General features: G+C 41.0%; 1 protein-coding gene across 1 annotated transcript in view; it reads right to left on the bottom strand.

Moving 5' to 3' along the window:
• LOC109626130 (5-hydroxytryptamine receptor 4) overlaps window positions 1-15,505 on the bottom strand; it is a 29,179-nt gene that overhangs the window by 12,513 nt on the left and 1,161 nt on the right. The window contains exons 2-6 of the mRNA XM_069514127.1: window positions 6,876-6,957; window positions 5,769-5,942; window positions 5,180-5,380; window positions 4,827-4,980; window positions 2,911-3,575 (exon numbers count right to left, since the gene is read on the bottom strand). Coding sequence (XP_069370228.1) covers window positions 2,911-3,575; window positions 4,827-4,980; window positions 5,180-5,380; window positions 5,769-5,942; window positions 6,876-6,898 — 1,217 coding nt within the window. The 5' untranslated portion in view covers window positions 6,899-6,957. The remainder of the gene's footprint in view (window positions 1-2,910; window positions 3,576-4,826; window positions 4,981-5,179; window positions 5,381-5,768; window positions 5,943-6,875; window positions 6,958-15,505) is intronic.

The following is a 15,505-nucleotide window of genomic DNA, read 5'->3' as shown; positions in this document are numbered from 1 at the left end:
TTAAGCCCACTTACATTGCACCTTTCACTCTCATTTAACTCACTCCCGTACTTTTATTTTTGAGCTGAACCTCACACGTTCTGCCCACGCTGGTTTAGGTCCTGATGTCAGCTGCTTGGAAAGAAGTGGAGATGACAGAGCTGAGAGGATCACAGAGAAACTGCAGAGGAGCAGAGAAGAGATTAAACTTGTGAGACTCAAAAGTCACGGTTTCAGATGACTGGGTAATGCTGAAGAAAGAAAGAAGATGAGTCTAATCACTGCCCTTAAATTGAATTCAAAGGACGTGTGTATTGTGAGCTTGATGCTTTAATACTGTGCGATTGTGTTGAGCTGACAATGAGAACAAAGCATTTTCTGACTGTAGCAGCACAAGGACACTAGAGCCGGTGTGAATGTATTTACTCAACAGCTTGAACCTGCTTCAGATTCTTCCTTCTCCAACAGTAGGCACAACACGAGCTCTTTGTTATGACTCCAATCAGAAACAAGTGTCAACTATCCACTGCGACTGTGTGTGTGTGTGTGTGTGTGTGTGTGTGTGTGTGTGTGTGTGTGTGTGTGTGTGTTGTTAGGACCACTCAGAGGAACAGCTTAAGGATTTGGGTGATATTATATTATTATGAATCATCCCATGTTAATTAATATTTATATTACATACTGATGACTATTTTCCTTAGGTTTGATGTTGTAATTTAAAGTATATAGTAGTTAGTTACAGACATAACACACAAAAATCATTAGGTGTAATATAATGTATGTTCAAAAGAGAAATGTTCCTTTTATCAAAGCCAAGTTGTACAAATGTGCTTTTTTTTGGTCTCTATGCACACAAACACATGCGCCCAAAAAATACAGAAAGACAGAAGACACTATCTTTGAAAAAACAACAACCACACAAACACACACACACACACACACACACACACACCATCTGCCCACAGAAATCGCCAGAGCTCCCTGACAAAAACAATTCGACAGGATTCCTCAAGTCATTTCAGTTTTCCAGTGTCCTGCCAGTCGTAATCTGATCGTCTGAATCTGTTTTTTGTCCGACAGATTTCGAGACAGGACATCAGATTGGAGCTAACAGTGTTTGTCTTTCTGTTTCCTACACACACAGACAGGAAGCCCAAAAAATGCACTCAGACTACACACACATTACTAATCCCCTTCCCGCAGACACACACATGCGCCAACCTCGCACCACAGAAGTAAGACGAAGAGAATAATGCACATTTAGCATTAAAGTGTGCGCTTGCATGTGTGTGTATATATATATATATATATATATATATATCTCTACTGTATGTGTCGAGTATACAAGCATGAGACAATCACATGTCATCACACCACAGTCCCACTCTCATCCCTCAGCTTGTGCATATTCTGTATGAAATAAATTATCAGCTGTGTATCTATCTGTGTGTGTGTGTGTGTGTGTGTGTTTGTGTGTGTGTGTGTGTGTGTGTGATCGTTATTGTTTCTATCCGGAGGCGAAGTACTTGTGTTAAAGTTAAACAGTGCAGACACAAGCAGGTCACCTCCTCCATCATCCTCCGCACTCGAAGGAGCACAAACACAGACATCAGCTACACCACCATCATTAACCCACTTTAAGGAGCCTGTTGGACTATTATGGGATATTATACATTGAAATTCCATTAAAGACACCAATCCAAAACTTTGGAAAACTTAAATGTATTCCACCAGAACTTCTTTAATCTTTCAACACCTCAGAACGCTCTCTTCACTCAGAAAAACAACTTGACATTGCAGTTTATGGTTGGTGATGTACTTCAATCAGCACCGATACCTGTACTCGAACAATCAAGTCCGTCTGTTTTTAGCATCAAATAACTAATTAAAGTGTAACTGATCAAACCAAACCCATCTGCTAACATGGAGGAGGCGGGGTAGATACTGCAGCCAGCCACCAGGGGGCTATCAAGATAATGTTCTGTTGGGAAGTGCATGTCGTCCATCTTTTATATACTCTACGTTGTGAACCAACAGACTGACATTGCTCGAGCCATGTCGCTTCTCTATGAAAAATACATGCTTCCACTGAAACATTTCAATATTCATTACTTAACATAACAAAAGCCTGAATAAAATATGATGAAGACTTTGGATTCAAGTCACTGCTTTTATTCTGAAGGGAAGATGAATTGCTAAAGTAAATATTTTAAGTGTTGCCTCATGTCTTCATCCAGCTGCAGCTGTTCCTTATTACGATGCAGGTTTATGTGTTACAAGAAAGTTAAAAAACAATCAAGATCATTTTGAAAAACATGTTGCACTTATGTCAAAATGCAGGTTACAGCACTGGTTTTATTTTCTAAATATACCTTTCGTCATATTTCCTGAGCAGCAGAATCAAATAGCTGATATGATGATTGAATTTATTCCTTTAGGAGTCATAGTCCGGGACTATTTTAATTTTTTCCTGCTAAAATCAATATCCAAATTCAGTGTGCAGAGCACTGAGGCTGGTTTGACAGTGAATATAATTTCTAGATGAGACACAGCATGTCCACATCTATTATTTACACTTAAGGGTATGACACATGGCTTTGAAGGGAGAGAAAAATTAGCCTCGTTCCCGAGCTGAGGCCTTGATTTCTTCTTTGATGGACTTTTAACAGAAACGGCAGCTACACAACAAATGTATACACGCTCTCCCAGATCCTATTTACTCACACGTGCATCTAATGACAAAATGTCTGTACCCTCATTGTGATGATAACAGTACAGTACCGTGTCTTCTGTTTCAACAGGTCAACCGTGCAAAGTCAAATATTAATTTTACAGCCAAAACCCAAATGGAACCTGAAGCATGTTTAGGAAAACCCATCTGCCTCACTGGCTTTATTGCATTGGAAGAAGCAAAAATTCACAGAAACTTACCTCAGTGCCATAGATGTGCCGTTGACTGATGGGGGGGAGCATGGTCTATGGGTTTGTCTATAGGAGCAGCTTCCCTGCCGTGCATACCGCTCGTCCCCACAGCACAGGATCATCAGAAACGCCCTCCGAAACGCTCGGTTCAGGAAGGCGTACAGAAACGGGTTCAATCCCGAGTTAATGTACCCGAGCCACAGCCAGGCTGTCCACAGCTGCCAGGGCACTGAGTAATGAATGAAGGGGTCCACCACATTGGTAATGAAGAACGGCGCCCAGCATAAGCAGAAACAACCCATTATAACTGCCAGTGTCTTTGCCGCCTTGGTCTCAACACGCATGCGGCTGTTCGCTATGGGAGCCTGCTCCAAAGAGGAGGAAACCATTGTTGTCCTAAGACGGTAGTGCTCTGAGGGATCCGAGGAAGTGGAGGACCTCACAGTGATGACCGGAGCTGTCCCAGAGATGGGGGCAGAGCCGGCGCGTTGCAGCGTCTCGATCTGTCGTGCATGGCTCATGGCAGTGACGTAGATTCGCTGGTAGGCCAGGACCATGAGGGCCAACGGGACGTAGAAAGCCACAGCAGAACAGATCAGGGCGTAAGGCTGGTTGACCAGGAACACACAGCTGGTGTCGTTGGAGCCTCCCGCCAAGGCTTGCCTCTCCTCAATCTGGACACAGACACAAAACGTTAACGAACAGAACATAATTTATGACTTTATGACTGAGAACAAGCTGACTTTTGTCGTAAAGTATTGCTTGAAAGTTCCTTTACTGAAAAAGATTTATCCTCAATATGTCTGAAATTAAAAATATAAAAAAGTAAACACTGATGGAGAATTCTATTCAAGCAAAACATTGTAAGCTAAAAGATTTAATCTCATCCACTTGTGTTGTAGTTGTCTTGGACTTGTACTTAAGAACGACCTTCTGAGCACAGCCTGGTTGTGAATTGGTAATATTGTGAAATAACAGGGCAGTTAAATCCAAACTGAATGTATGTGAAATGTGTTTTTCAGATATTAAACAGATTCCTCTAGGTTCAAGGCAAAGACAGAGCAAACTCCTCAGTTTTTAAATCACTACACATGAAGAGAGCAGTTCCTCTCAAAGCAAACATATCGTCTGTATAATATCATTTAACATAAGTCACAATTATTGAATCACTTGATCACGCAGCTGAAGTGTGAAGAAGGGTCCGTTTCAAACAATTCCTTTTTGGGGCAAAACTAAAGTGTATTGGAACTTTTTCTGAAATTTCTTTAAAACAAAATGAACAACAAACATTACTCATATAAAATAACAAACTGAAATCTAGCCTCAATGTGCGGATATAAGTAATTTCAATTCCTTTGCAATTTTGTCTGTGACATATGACTTCAAGCCAGCGTTTAAAAAAAAAAGATCATTGTTTGGATGCGGCCTGATCGAAAGAGCCGTGTATTTCATTAAGCATGGCTGAATAAATTCATCTATCCGCCCTCTGCCTCTGGGAATCCTGCAGCTCATTTCAAGGCAGCTCTGAAATAACCTCACGCCAAAACATATCCAAACCAGCAGAAAATGCTTGTTGAAGTGCCGTCTTCGCTCGCAGCGAGAGAGCCTCCACGGAGAATGGAATTGTTTTGTGATCACTGCATTACCGTGTCACTGTTCGAGGGATTGGAGACATTATTAGAAACAGAGAATATTAGGTTGGAAAGGTTTCAGCTGCATTTGCCCCCACGGACAGAACATCTCTCTCTTTAGGCGTTTCAGGGAGATGTAGGAACTCTTCACTGGGATACTTTGTCAAAACATACTATATATTGTGATGATGCAGGATTGTAATTTTTTTTTTTTAATAAGAATACCAACATCTTTAAGCTCATTACGGTTTCACTGCCTTCCCGCCTCCGTGGCTCCTGATCTTAAGGACTTACAATGTCCTCAATGCCGATGGCGTTCCAGCTCTGCATGATGGGTAAGAAGGAGATAAATGTGGGGATGAGCCAGCAGCTGCCGAGCATTACTGCCACTCTCAAAGGAGTCATCTTGTGTCTATAGACCAGTGGCTGGCAGCAGATAGCGTAATACCTGGAATTATACAAACACACACACTTTTATGTGCAGTTTTTGAAGCAATATTACATAAACTCTAACATTAAAGTTGTTTTAATGCTGGATCATGATTGTTTTCAATCGCATTTGTCATGTGTCATGTGATCTATGAAACAAAGGGTAATTCATCAAAGCCCATGAAGACGGTTCAAATCCTTCTTCGTCTCTCACAAACCTGTCGAGTGCAATGCAGCAGAGGTGCAGGATGGATGCTGTAGTTAACAATACGTCCAGGGATGTTCGGACGAGGCAGAAAATCTCTCCGTACCGCCACTGGCCGGTGGTCAACTCAATGGCAGCAAAGGGCATCACAACCAGGGCCACGAGCAAGTCGGCGAACGCCAGCGACACGATGAAGTAGTTAGTTTTCTTTTTCCTGAGAACCAGAGGAGACAAGTTCGAACATGTCCGTAAAAGTCTGTGGTAGAATTATCAGGAACAGTTTACGATTTGTACGTTTTAGTATAACATCACATCTAATAAGTCTAAACTTTAAAGCTGCTGTCGCTTTACCTACCTGATCGGAAAATAAGTTTTAGGGGAAACTGTAATGTGAGTGCTTTGAATTCTTTTTATTAGTTCCTGAAACCCTACAATACAGACACTGTCACATCTTTGAGCTATTTGTCAGCACAGGTCTTGTACCAAAAGTCCCACAAACTATTGCACTGTCACTCGAAACTTGATCTCACGCCTGACCAGATCTGCCAGTACAACACATGTCTGTTTTATAGTCTGAGTTGATAAAAAGCCAGTGGGCTCACCGTAGATGTCTGTCCTTGCAGAGCGCCACCATGACCAGCAGGTTGCCAAACACCGTCATGATAATGATGATGGTGAGAAAGATGGTGAGCACGATCGTCTCTAATGAGCTCAGGAATTCCTGCTGCTGTTCCTGTTGTTGTTGTTGCTCCGTGTTTATTATGTCATCCAACAAACTGCAGTGAGATAAATATATAAAAACAGCTTAGTCAGTAAGTATTTTGAAATTCATTACATATTTAGAATTGTTATCATGCCATACGAAAGGAGCTATTTCTTTACGCCTTCCAAAACAGCATCTATGAGAAGTTTCTGATTGGTCACCTCATGATTATGCTATGGTTGGGATTTGGCAAATGTAACTGGTTGGTTAAAGTTCCATTATCATGGTCAGATGTTGTGCTGACAAATGCATCCTCCTCTTCAAACAATATATTCACTTTCTTTATAAGAGTTAAATGAGAAGATTGACAGCACTCTTATGTCTGTGCCTTATATACAGGAGACAATCAGCCTAGCTTAGCATAAGGCTAGGAAGCTTGCCTACCTTCTCCTAAAAACATCAACTTATCATTTACACATTTCTGTTTGTGGATAAGAATTAAAACAAATGAGATGAAGCCAGATTTGTAGTGAACAAGTGTTTCTTGGAATATGATGTTAGCTGTTTCAGCACTTTTTCCATTAATCTTCTTATCTCACTCTCAAAAAAGTTTATCTAATGATCATATTTCTCAAAATGTTTTCCTGTTCATGTGTTTATCTATGATCAGTGTCAGAGCTGCTTTGCAGAAGCTTGTCGGATTTATTTTAATTTGGCATTTATTGGTTCTGGGTAGTATAGACAAACAAAGGGGAATGAAATAGATGGGTGATGTTTATGATCAACAAATGTCCCTCACTGAAATAAACCATGGACACTGCAAATATGTAGTAGTGGTCTCCACAATTTCTACCACAGTTATTTAGAAACTCACACTTTTTGAAAAACTTAATGCAATTATGACTTTAAATAAGAGTAGCTCTGTTGTAGAGTTGGCTAAAATCGAATTCATATGTTATTGCGTTGTGGACAATGATACGTAAGTGAGTTTGAATTATTGACTTACTGTTGAGGTGATGCTGTGGCCATCACTGGTCATCTGCATTGAAGTCAGCAGAGGAGAGTCCTCATCCCCCCATGCTCTGGCCCTGTCGACACACACACACACACTAAGTCTACGCTTTTCCGAAAATAGTAGCCAGCTTGCACATACAAAGTGGTTGGATGTCTTATTATTTGTCTATCCAACGCCAAAAATCGAATATTTGCGCCTGAAATAAGCTGCTGGATCACAGCTTGAAAGCGTGTGATATTTATAGGGCAAATGCGCTGCAACAGGCAGCAGCTGTGTCTGCCAGATTCCATCAGTGTGTTAGTTTGTCTTTGTAATGCAATAATATCACCATGCTTTAGTGAGAACCAAAAGTGAAATTCTCATTTCTTATTCCCCTGTGATAGGAGAGATCACAGATCAGATACCAGCTCCTGGACTGCACCTCTGGGGCTGGGGGAGATTCTCCGGCTGTAAAGGTCAGACTGTTTGACCTTGCAGCCCATATTTAACCTGGTAAATAAAGTAAACATATAGATTTGACCAACAACAGCCTGAGGTAGCAAGAGGAGTCTACAAACAGATGAAGGAGGTTAAAGCCTCAACCCCGGGTCATTGTCCACCTGGACCACGTTCACTTAAATTTCTAACTTCTGATTCTGATCAGTATTCAGCTACTTATGTTTTTTCTAACAGCTAAAAAAAAGTTGTTGCTGGATTTTGTTACAGTTTCGGTCGAGCAGATCTGATTCTGTAGCGCTGTGCTTTACCATCACCCTCTTGAGTCCTGGTTTCAGTGTGTCACCGAAGAAATCGATGGATGTTGTCAGATGCCACATCTGCTTTTCTTATTTTTAGCTTTTATCACAACTTGCTGATCGAAATATTTTTTATTTTATATATACATATTGTTTTGTAAGTTAGTGGACCAACAGCCTGAGAGCCATGCAGCTCACATAGCTAAACGGACATTTATTACAAAACATAGAAACATATTAGCAGAAGATGAGATGAGTGCACACTGCTTCTCTCTGTTTTTAGAATAACCGAGGGGATTTTGACAAATTCGATCAGTGTAACAGGAAGTGAGAGCAACTGGAGTGGACTCTTCAGATCTGATTCTGAGGAGCAGCAGAGAGCGTTTCATCACCACAGCACTGTCGAGGCCTTATCAGCTTTAAAGACCTCTTACAACATATGTCTCTACTTTTATAACAGCTATCTGACCTTATCACACTCGAGGGTCATTATCATGGCCCAACAGACTGTGGCAACTTGTGACGCTGCCAACTTCCTGCAGCCAGGTCGCTATTTACAGTTCGTCATGTCTGTGTATCACTTTATCCAGGTATAGGTTCACTTTTGTTCGTTCTGTGAGCATCCATCATTCACATGACTGAATCTTGGCATGGAGCGGTTTGACTTATCTCAGTTTGGAGTTAATACAGTTACAGCCCAGGTCCGCGAGACTGGTTTTAATTTGTTTGCTGGGCCCCAGAGCCAAAAAGAGCCGAGAAGCCCTGACAGCTTCTAGAGTTTCTGAACGGTGCAAATACAGTTTCTTTCACATATACATAACACTGGGTTGTGAAAATATGTCACACTTTTTATTTTTTAAGCAATGACAGTCGAGCCAAAACTGAAATCAAAACAAAGGAAGGTTCAGGGTGTTTTCTATCAACATCCTCGTTTTCTTGAGGATAGTGGAGGGATAACACAACCCTGATAGAGTACACCAAAGCCTCGTTGTACTTGGCAGAGGAGCTTACATACCATCTGTATAGGGCCTGAAAGACTTTATGTTCTTTTCTGAGCACATGTGGACCATGAATAGATTAAACAATACTAGGGCCCCTGGGCGTATAGATGTAACATTTCCCCACAACCACCATCTTTATTTGTTGATTATCAACAGAGATGTTTTACGATTTCTCACCTGCAGCAATTCCCATTGACCAGATCAACCAAGAAAATAGAGACAAAGCCTAAACATTGAAAACGCATGATTATCTTGGAAGGAAAAAAAAAGATCAGTGAACCAAACAGCTAAACAATGATCGGGTTCGTGTCTAAAGAGCAGATTCAGTGATTCATAAACAATAACCCTGATACGCGCATTGGCAAATATATTTTAAAGTCATTAAGCTGCTTAGGTGAATCTCAATCAGCTGAACAATGTGGCACAAATTGGATTCAGCTTTGATTTGTCATTACAACACCAGTTTTAAATAACACAATGAAAAATGACTGATTACTGCATCTTAAATATGTAATTATCATCTCTCTCTCTCTCTTACGGACGCACACACACACACACCATCATCATCACTGGACAACGACACAACCTACCCTCCTACTCATTGTTCACTCGGTTACACTGTTCTGTCAGGAATGAGAAGATATAGCAATGTGTATTTCCAAGAAAGAGAGACATAGAGAGAGAGGGCGAGAAGGGACAGGAGCCATATTTCTGACAGGTTTCTGTGGTTTTCTCCTGTGATGTGTGTCCAGGGAGGCGAGTTTTCACAGCTCACCGTGTCCATTTCACATCTGAGAGACACGGAGCTGATTGAAAACTCTACAGAACAGAGGGGAGGGAGATGACAGGTTGCTTCTTTGTCTTTTGTCGAATGTTGACATATCATTAATCTGCACGGATTAACAGATTACCATTTGATAAAACCATGATCATAAATTGGGGTCCTGGCACGTCGGGCCGGGTTCAGACAATAATTTTCAAAGTATATTTGGGCTCAGGTTGGATTCGGTCACGTTGGTTTAGCTATCTGCTTTTTCTTTAATACCGCACATGCCTGTTATCAGGGAAAAAAACATTGGGTTCAGTTTAGACTTGTTTAGTTTTCTCTCCCCAGACTCGATCAAGTCAGCTCCAGCCGAGTTTTCAAAAGATCAAGTCAGGATTAACAAAGACTGGCAACAGAGATCAGCTCAAATTCAAGTTAACACACAATAGATATATAGAGAGATGGATGGATGGATGGTTGAATGGATGGAAAGATAGAGGAGAAGATTAATTCAATTCAGAGGTAGCCTTTATTCATTCAATTAAACATTATTGTGTCAAATGCAGCAAAAGAACTTTCCACTCCCTCACTTTACTCGTCAGGTGGGAGGTAAATAGGCCTACATCTCACATATTCTCACACCTCAGACTGTAAGAGGGCTGAACCGTGAGTGTGTGTGTTTGTCTGTATGTGGAGGAGTCATCCCTGATACTGTTGCCAAGGAGACAGAGGAGTATCATGTTTTGCAGTCCATCGTCCTAATTTTAAAAGCTTAAGCAGGGAAGATTTTGACTCTCAAAAAAACCAACACATGCAGGTACATACTGAAAAGTGTGTGTAGTGTCTGTGAAGTAGCTACTAATCTGTGATAGTACACATTAGAAGGTGGGATTAAAATGTCTTTTTCATCAAGATCCATAAACTACTCCGTGAGAAATCACGGGAAATCCTGGATCCGTCCCCTGATCTGAATCCACACCAAAATGTTCCTTCCCAGTTTCCTGGTAATCCTGTCTGTAGTTTTTGCGTCATCGTGCTCACAAAGAAGGTAATAAAAGACCAATATAGCCATAGAACAGTTCAAACATCAGCCCCACAATGCACTTCTACTTCATTTGGTGTTCCCTTCTCATCCTACTGTATATTGCATGCCTGCGGAGAGTGCAGACGGAGAGAGTGATAGGAACAACACAATAAGAGCCAGACAGTCAGGAAAATAAAAAGCTCTGTGGAGCTGAATTGCATTCTGTTCTACTTTCCGGTTGTTGTGAGTGTATAAATTGGTTTCTCTGACTCTTCAACAATGAATCTCCTCCTCAGCGCCCTGGCACTAAAGAGAAACCCTGGATCTTGCTTTTCTTTTGCTCTCTTTTAGGTCAGTCAGTGTTTTTGGAATGCATCTTTACACTTTCACGAAATGTTGGTGGAGGTGGTTGTTTACTCATAACATAAGACCTGCAAACAACACTGAAAGCTACCAAATGATTGCACTGTGAGCCACAGAAGGCTGATGTGTCTTTAAACAGCCTCTAACTGGTTGATTTCTGCAACATAATCATGTCATTATAGGTGCACAAGAGGGTGGTTATCTGGATCCATGCAGCTGTCCTGAATATAATAACTGGTTCTGAATCAATCTGTTTTTGGATTTCAGGTCAGTTGTTTCCTGTTATACTTTTAAATTACCTGTCTCTGCTTCGCTTCCTGTTCTTGTCTGGTTTTCCACAGTGTTTCACTGTCTCAGAACCTTCTGGGGACACAGCGGCCTGGAACAGTTTTGCTGTAGTGACACATCGTGATGGACAAATTCTGATGAGAAATAACTCATTATCTCAAACCAGAGTGTACTTAAGAAACATTGAGGCTTCTGCTCCATTTGTTGGGTTCGTGTCTTTTTGAGCTGCGTGATGTTTAAACAGGACAGTTAATCTGGTGGATTTTTATATGCTACTGGTTGGATGCTGAATAACCAGCTGCATCTGGAGACACCCCCCCCATTTAAAGACCATATTTGCCAGCTGAAATTAAAAGGAGCATTCCTGGAACATGCAGTGTGGCTGAAAAACAGGTTCATTTCTGCCAAGTTCAAAATTACTACGGTTAATTATTTTACAAATATCCTCAGAAATACCCTAAACTCCGGCTTTAGATTGAACAAAGTTTAAATGATGACACTTGTATGACTGAGAATATTAACATCGATATTATCTCTTTGAAAATCAGTTTGTAACCAAAGGGCAATGAATCCTGGGACATGTTGGCATGAGAGGATCCACTAATTGAAGCCTTTGTTGCTCTGGCACAAGCAGCTAGTCGCGTCACTGTGACGCAATCTGTCTTGAAATGCAGCCGCCAAAGGATGCGGCCCCTGAATTGAGACACAGCTACTGTACTTCATGTACAATCAGTATTTTCCAGGTTAACAACTTAAAGAGATCGAAACACACGATAAGGAATATTCTTAAAAAGCCACAAATGTACATTTTGATCAAAACCTCAAACATCTTAACTCGAACGTGTCACGAATATTCTACAGCCCCTTGTTTTCTCTTGGATTCTATCTGATTTTTCTCTGCACTCACAGAGGTGAAGTAAATCACTCTGGCCTGCTGCTCTCATGACAGGGAGCAAGATGCAACCCAGGCAGTGCGGAGTGTGTCTGCTGGATAAAGCTGTGTGGGTGAGGGTAATGGTTTGTGAGCAGGTAATTGAGCGTGCCGACCTTGTCACGGTGCCAACTCGGAAGTAACAGCAGAGTAAACTGAGCAACACATAAAGTTATGTGTGGACAAATGCATGAGACAAGTAGGCTATGGAAATAAAGCATCCACATAGCATGTGCCTCCCTGTGGGTTTAGTTAATGCTGATCACTTGTCCACTTCCTGATAGCACCACTGTCTACATTAATGTGTTTTGCAACCACACCGCTTGGAAATCCTGACTGAAATACATTTAAAGGGAACAATTAAATGCCAAGAAATAAATTGTATGCCGAAAAAAACATGAAGTATCTACATAACTGTTAAAATGTTTTTTGACTTTGATGACAATTAAACCTTTGATATATCACACACAAGTTAACAAAATATGTAATGTATCAAATAATGTTATAACTTAATTGGAAATTTGTTATCTACAAGTTTTGCTCCAGACCAGGGAAGAGAAGGGGCGTGCACAAAAATGTAATCCCATTCAACTCGTCAAATTCTTCCTTGTTCCACTAAAAAGAAAGCACTTGACTACCCTGTCCTGCTTCGTAACTGATAGTCCAGAAATAAATCTTCAACAATGATTCAGGAACGTCCAACTTGAGCCTGAAATCTAATTCTATAGCTGCATTAAGAGATAAACATACCAACAGCTACATCTCTGTGGTTGGATAACCCACCACAGTTAAAGTTTCACAACTATTTTAGAAGCTGAAGAAGAACTTGAGCGAACTGAGCCTTGTTTTGTTTTATTGGTATTTGAGATTTTCTGCCAGGTTCGCTGCTTAGATACATTTCGGCATTTATATATTGCTGAGCCCCAAAGGGAAACCTGGCCTGTGGCAAAAAGGAGAGTGGACGAAAATAAACAGCTGCAAACGACATGATTGATAAAAAAAGAGAAGGTATGCATGCAGCGCAGGAGCAAAACAAAGAGCTTATCATTGTTGACAACATTGTGTTTCATTTAATTCTGCCCTATTAATCTCTTTTGATAACCGATGAGGCAAGAGTATAGACAAACATGCTGCTTTGGGTGAGGTGACACTGATAATGAATAAGACCTGGCTAGCTCTGGGAATCAGGCTAATGAGTTGGCTTTGGTTCAGGCGGCCTTAAATTAACCTTGAAGGCGGCGGCTCTCTCCTAAATGTCTACAGGGAGTGGCTAATAAGGACGGCACAGCGGGCGATAGCAGGGGAGAGGAGATAACCTTTTCTGGTGAAGGCAGAGACCCTGGCAGATCCCTTAATCCCTTAATAAAATAAAAATACATAGCTTCACCTTAATTTGCCAGGGGCAGATCAATCAAGTACACTCGTTGTCTCTCAACACCAGTTTGTTTCACCTGCCTGATTCACTTACAGATGCTCATACCTGGGAACCGGCCAGCGCGCTCAGTCTGCTCATGCTACTGGCCGCTGCCTGATCCACAGGGTTCCAATTTCTGGCCAAGCCGGGTGCTTTTTTCTCACAGTATAATCAAAATCAGATTTAATTTATTAACTGGATTTAACCTTTTATTCTATTAAATTTGTAATGATAGTAAAACCACTCACAAATGGCTTTTATTCATTTTATATTCGTCCCAGATGCTGCCAGAGGTTACACATTCTGGAACTATTTATTCCTGGGAAACAAGCTCACAGATGCTGAGTCATTAAAGATCAGTTGGTTCTTATTTTCAATGCTAATTTGGACTAATGCTGTGTGTTTAAAGAATTGCATGGTACGGACTCCGTGTAATATGTTTCGCACATGTGGACATGCCAAAAGAAGTTGGCAAGCCAACGTCAGTATGGAAAAGACTTTCTGAGAACAGAAGCCACGACAAGGGAAAGAAATAAAGCTGATTTATTACCAGAGAGGATTTAAACAATAACCAAGGGAGTTGCTTTGATGGCAGTGTAGTCTCAGATTTGCTTCAAAATGTTGCATCCCATGTGAGATCTTAGTCATCCCCTCTTAATATCTGTAAAAGACGGCTGGCACGCGATCAGAACAGGAGCGGCTGTGGGTTATCACGGTTGTCTTGATGAGCAACGATTTCATTTTGATCATGTTTGATTGTTCAATGAAATTAAAATTGGGAATATTTCAGGTGAGATCAGTGAATGAGAATCATATATATATATATTCAAGCCATAAACCAGATAATAATGTCATAATTTATCTTTACACTATATACTATATATGTATACAAATACATACATATTTTACATTTAATATTTAATTCAGCCCATCATGCAGTGCATTGTTTACGCTTTAGAAACAGTTTGAATAAAACATACTACTTAATTATTTTGTGTCTGTTGTTTCTGTTGTTCTGCATCTTTTCTTTAACCTGCTCAGTCATTACGTGTTAACAATAATGGGCCACGTCTCAACTACTGAACTGAATAGGATGTGGAAATGATTAACAGTTCAACATAAACACTGTGTGATAATAAATCAACTGTGTGTGTAAATGCTGATCGTTTGCACCTTATCAATAAATTGCAGAAGTGAATGGTGTGGTTCAGCATCCATCATCGTCGGGTTCAGTGGCTGAGAAGTGGTCGAATGAACTGAGAACACCTGACCTCCGTTTGCAGACGGCCTGAAGCGCAGCAGATTCTTTCTCAGATAATATGTGCATATTTGTTTTTCTTTGCTCAGCTTTGTTGCCCTCGTTTTTTGCTTTTTGTCCATGTGCATCTCCCTGAACATTGTTATTGGCACTGACTGTGTCTTGTGATTGTGGTGGGGTTCACCGAGAGACACTGGAGTCCGTCTGCACAAACATGTAAACACTCCTCTAGCAATAAACCAATCAGCCGATCGAGTGCCAGCAGAGCAATTCATAAAATCACACACACACAGGTACTGATTTTGCATCGATTTCCATTCATTCATTGTGGACGGCCCAACCAAAACATTAACCATGACCAATTCATGCCTAACCCTAAACTTAACCACAGTTCACATCTTACCCTTAAACACAACCAGGACCCCTGTTATGACATTTTGGCTCATTAGGACGGGACTCTGGTCCCCACGAGGTCTACTGGCTCTGAAAAGGTTAGTGTTTGAAGAGGTAAGAAAAACTATTGCACCCACACCCTCACATGGTGTAAACAGCAAAGTGTGTCAGAGCAGAACATCTTACTCGACTGTACAATGTTTACAGTCAATTGAAAGCTTAACCAACAGACACGCAGCCAAATACAGCAGCAGCAGCAGCAGCTGCCACTACCCTCCTGCAGAGCATTTACATTAACAACAGATCATGTGTGTGCTGATGAACTATGAGGTTCATATTTCTAATAACAGATTAGAAACGACTGTAATCAAGTAACAGAAAGGGAGAAACTGCAGCATCTGTTTTCGGGGTAATTGACCTTTGCATGTGTCCTGACAGCCAAGAAAAGT

The sequence above is a fragment of the Paralichthys olivaceus genome, chromosome 18 (assembly GCF_024713975.1).
Source record: "Paralichthys olivaceus isolate ysfri-2021 chromosome 18, ASM2471397v2, whole genome shotgun sequence".
Lineage (NCBI taxonomy): Eukaryota > Metazoa > Chordata > Actinopteri > Pleuronectiformes > Paralichthyidae > Paralichthys > Paralichthys olivaceus.
The sequence above is the reverse complement of the archived record's forward strand: the minus strand, read 5'-3'. Positions and strand labels throughout refer to the sequence as shown.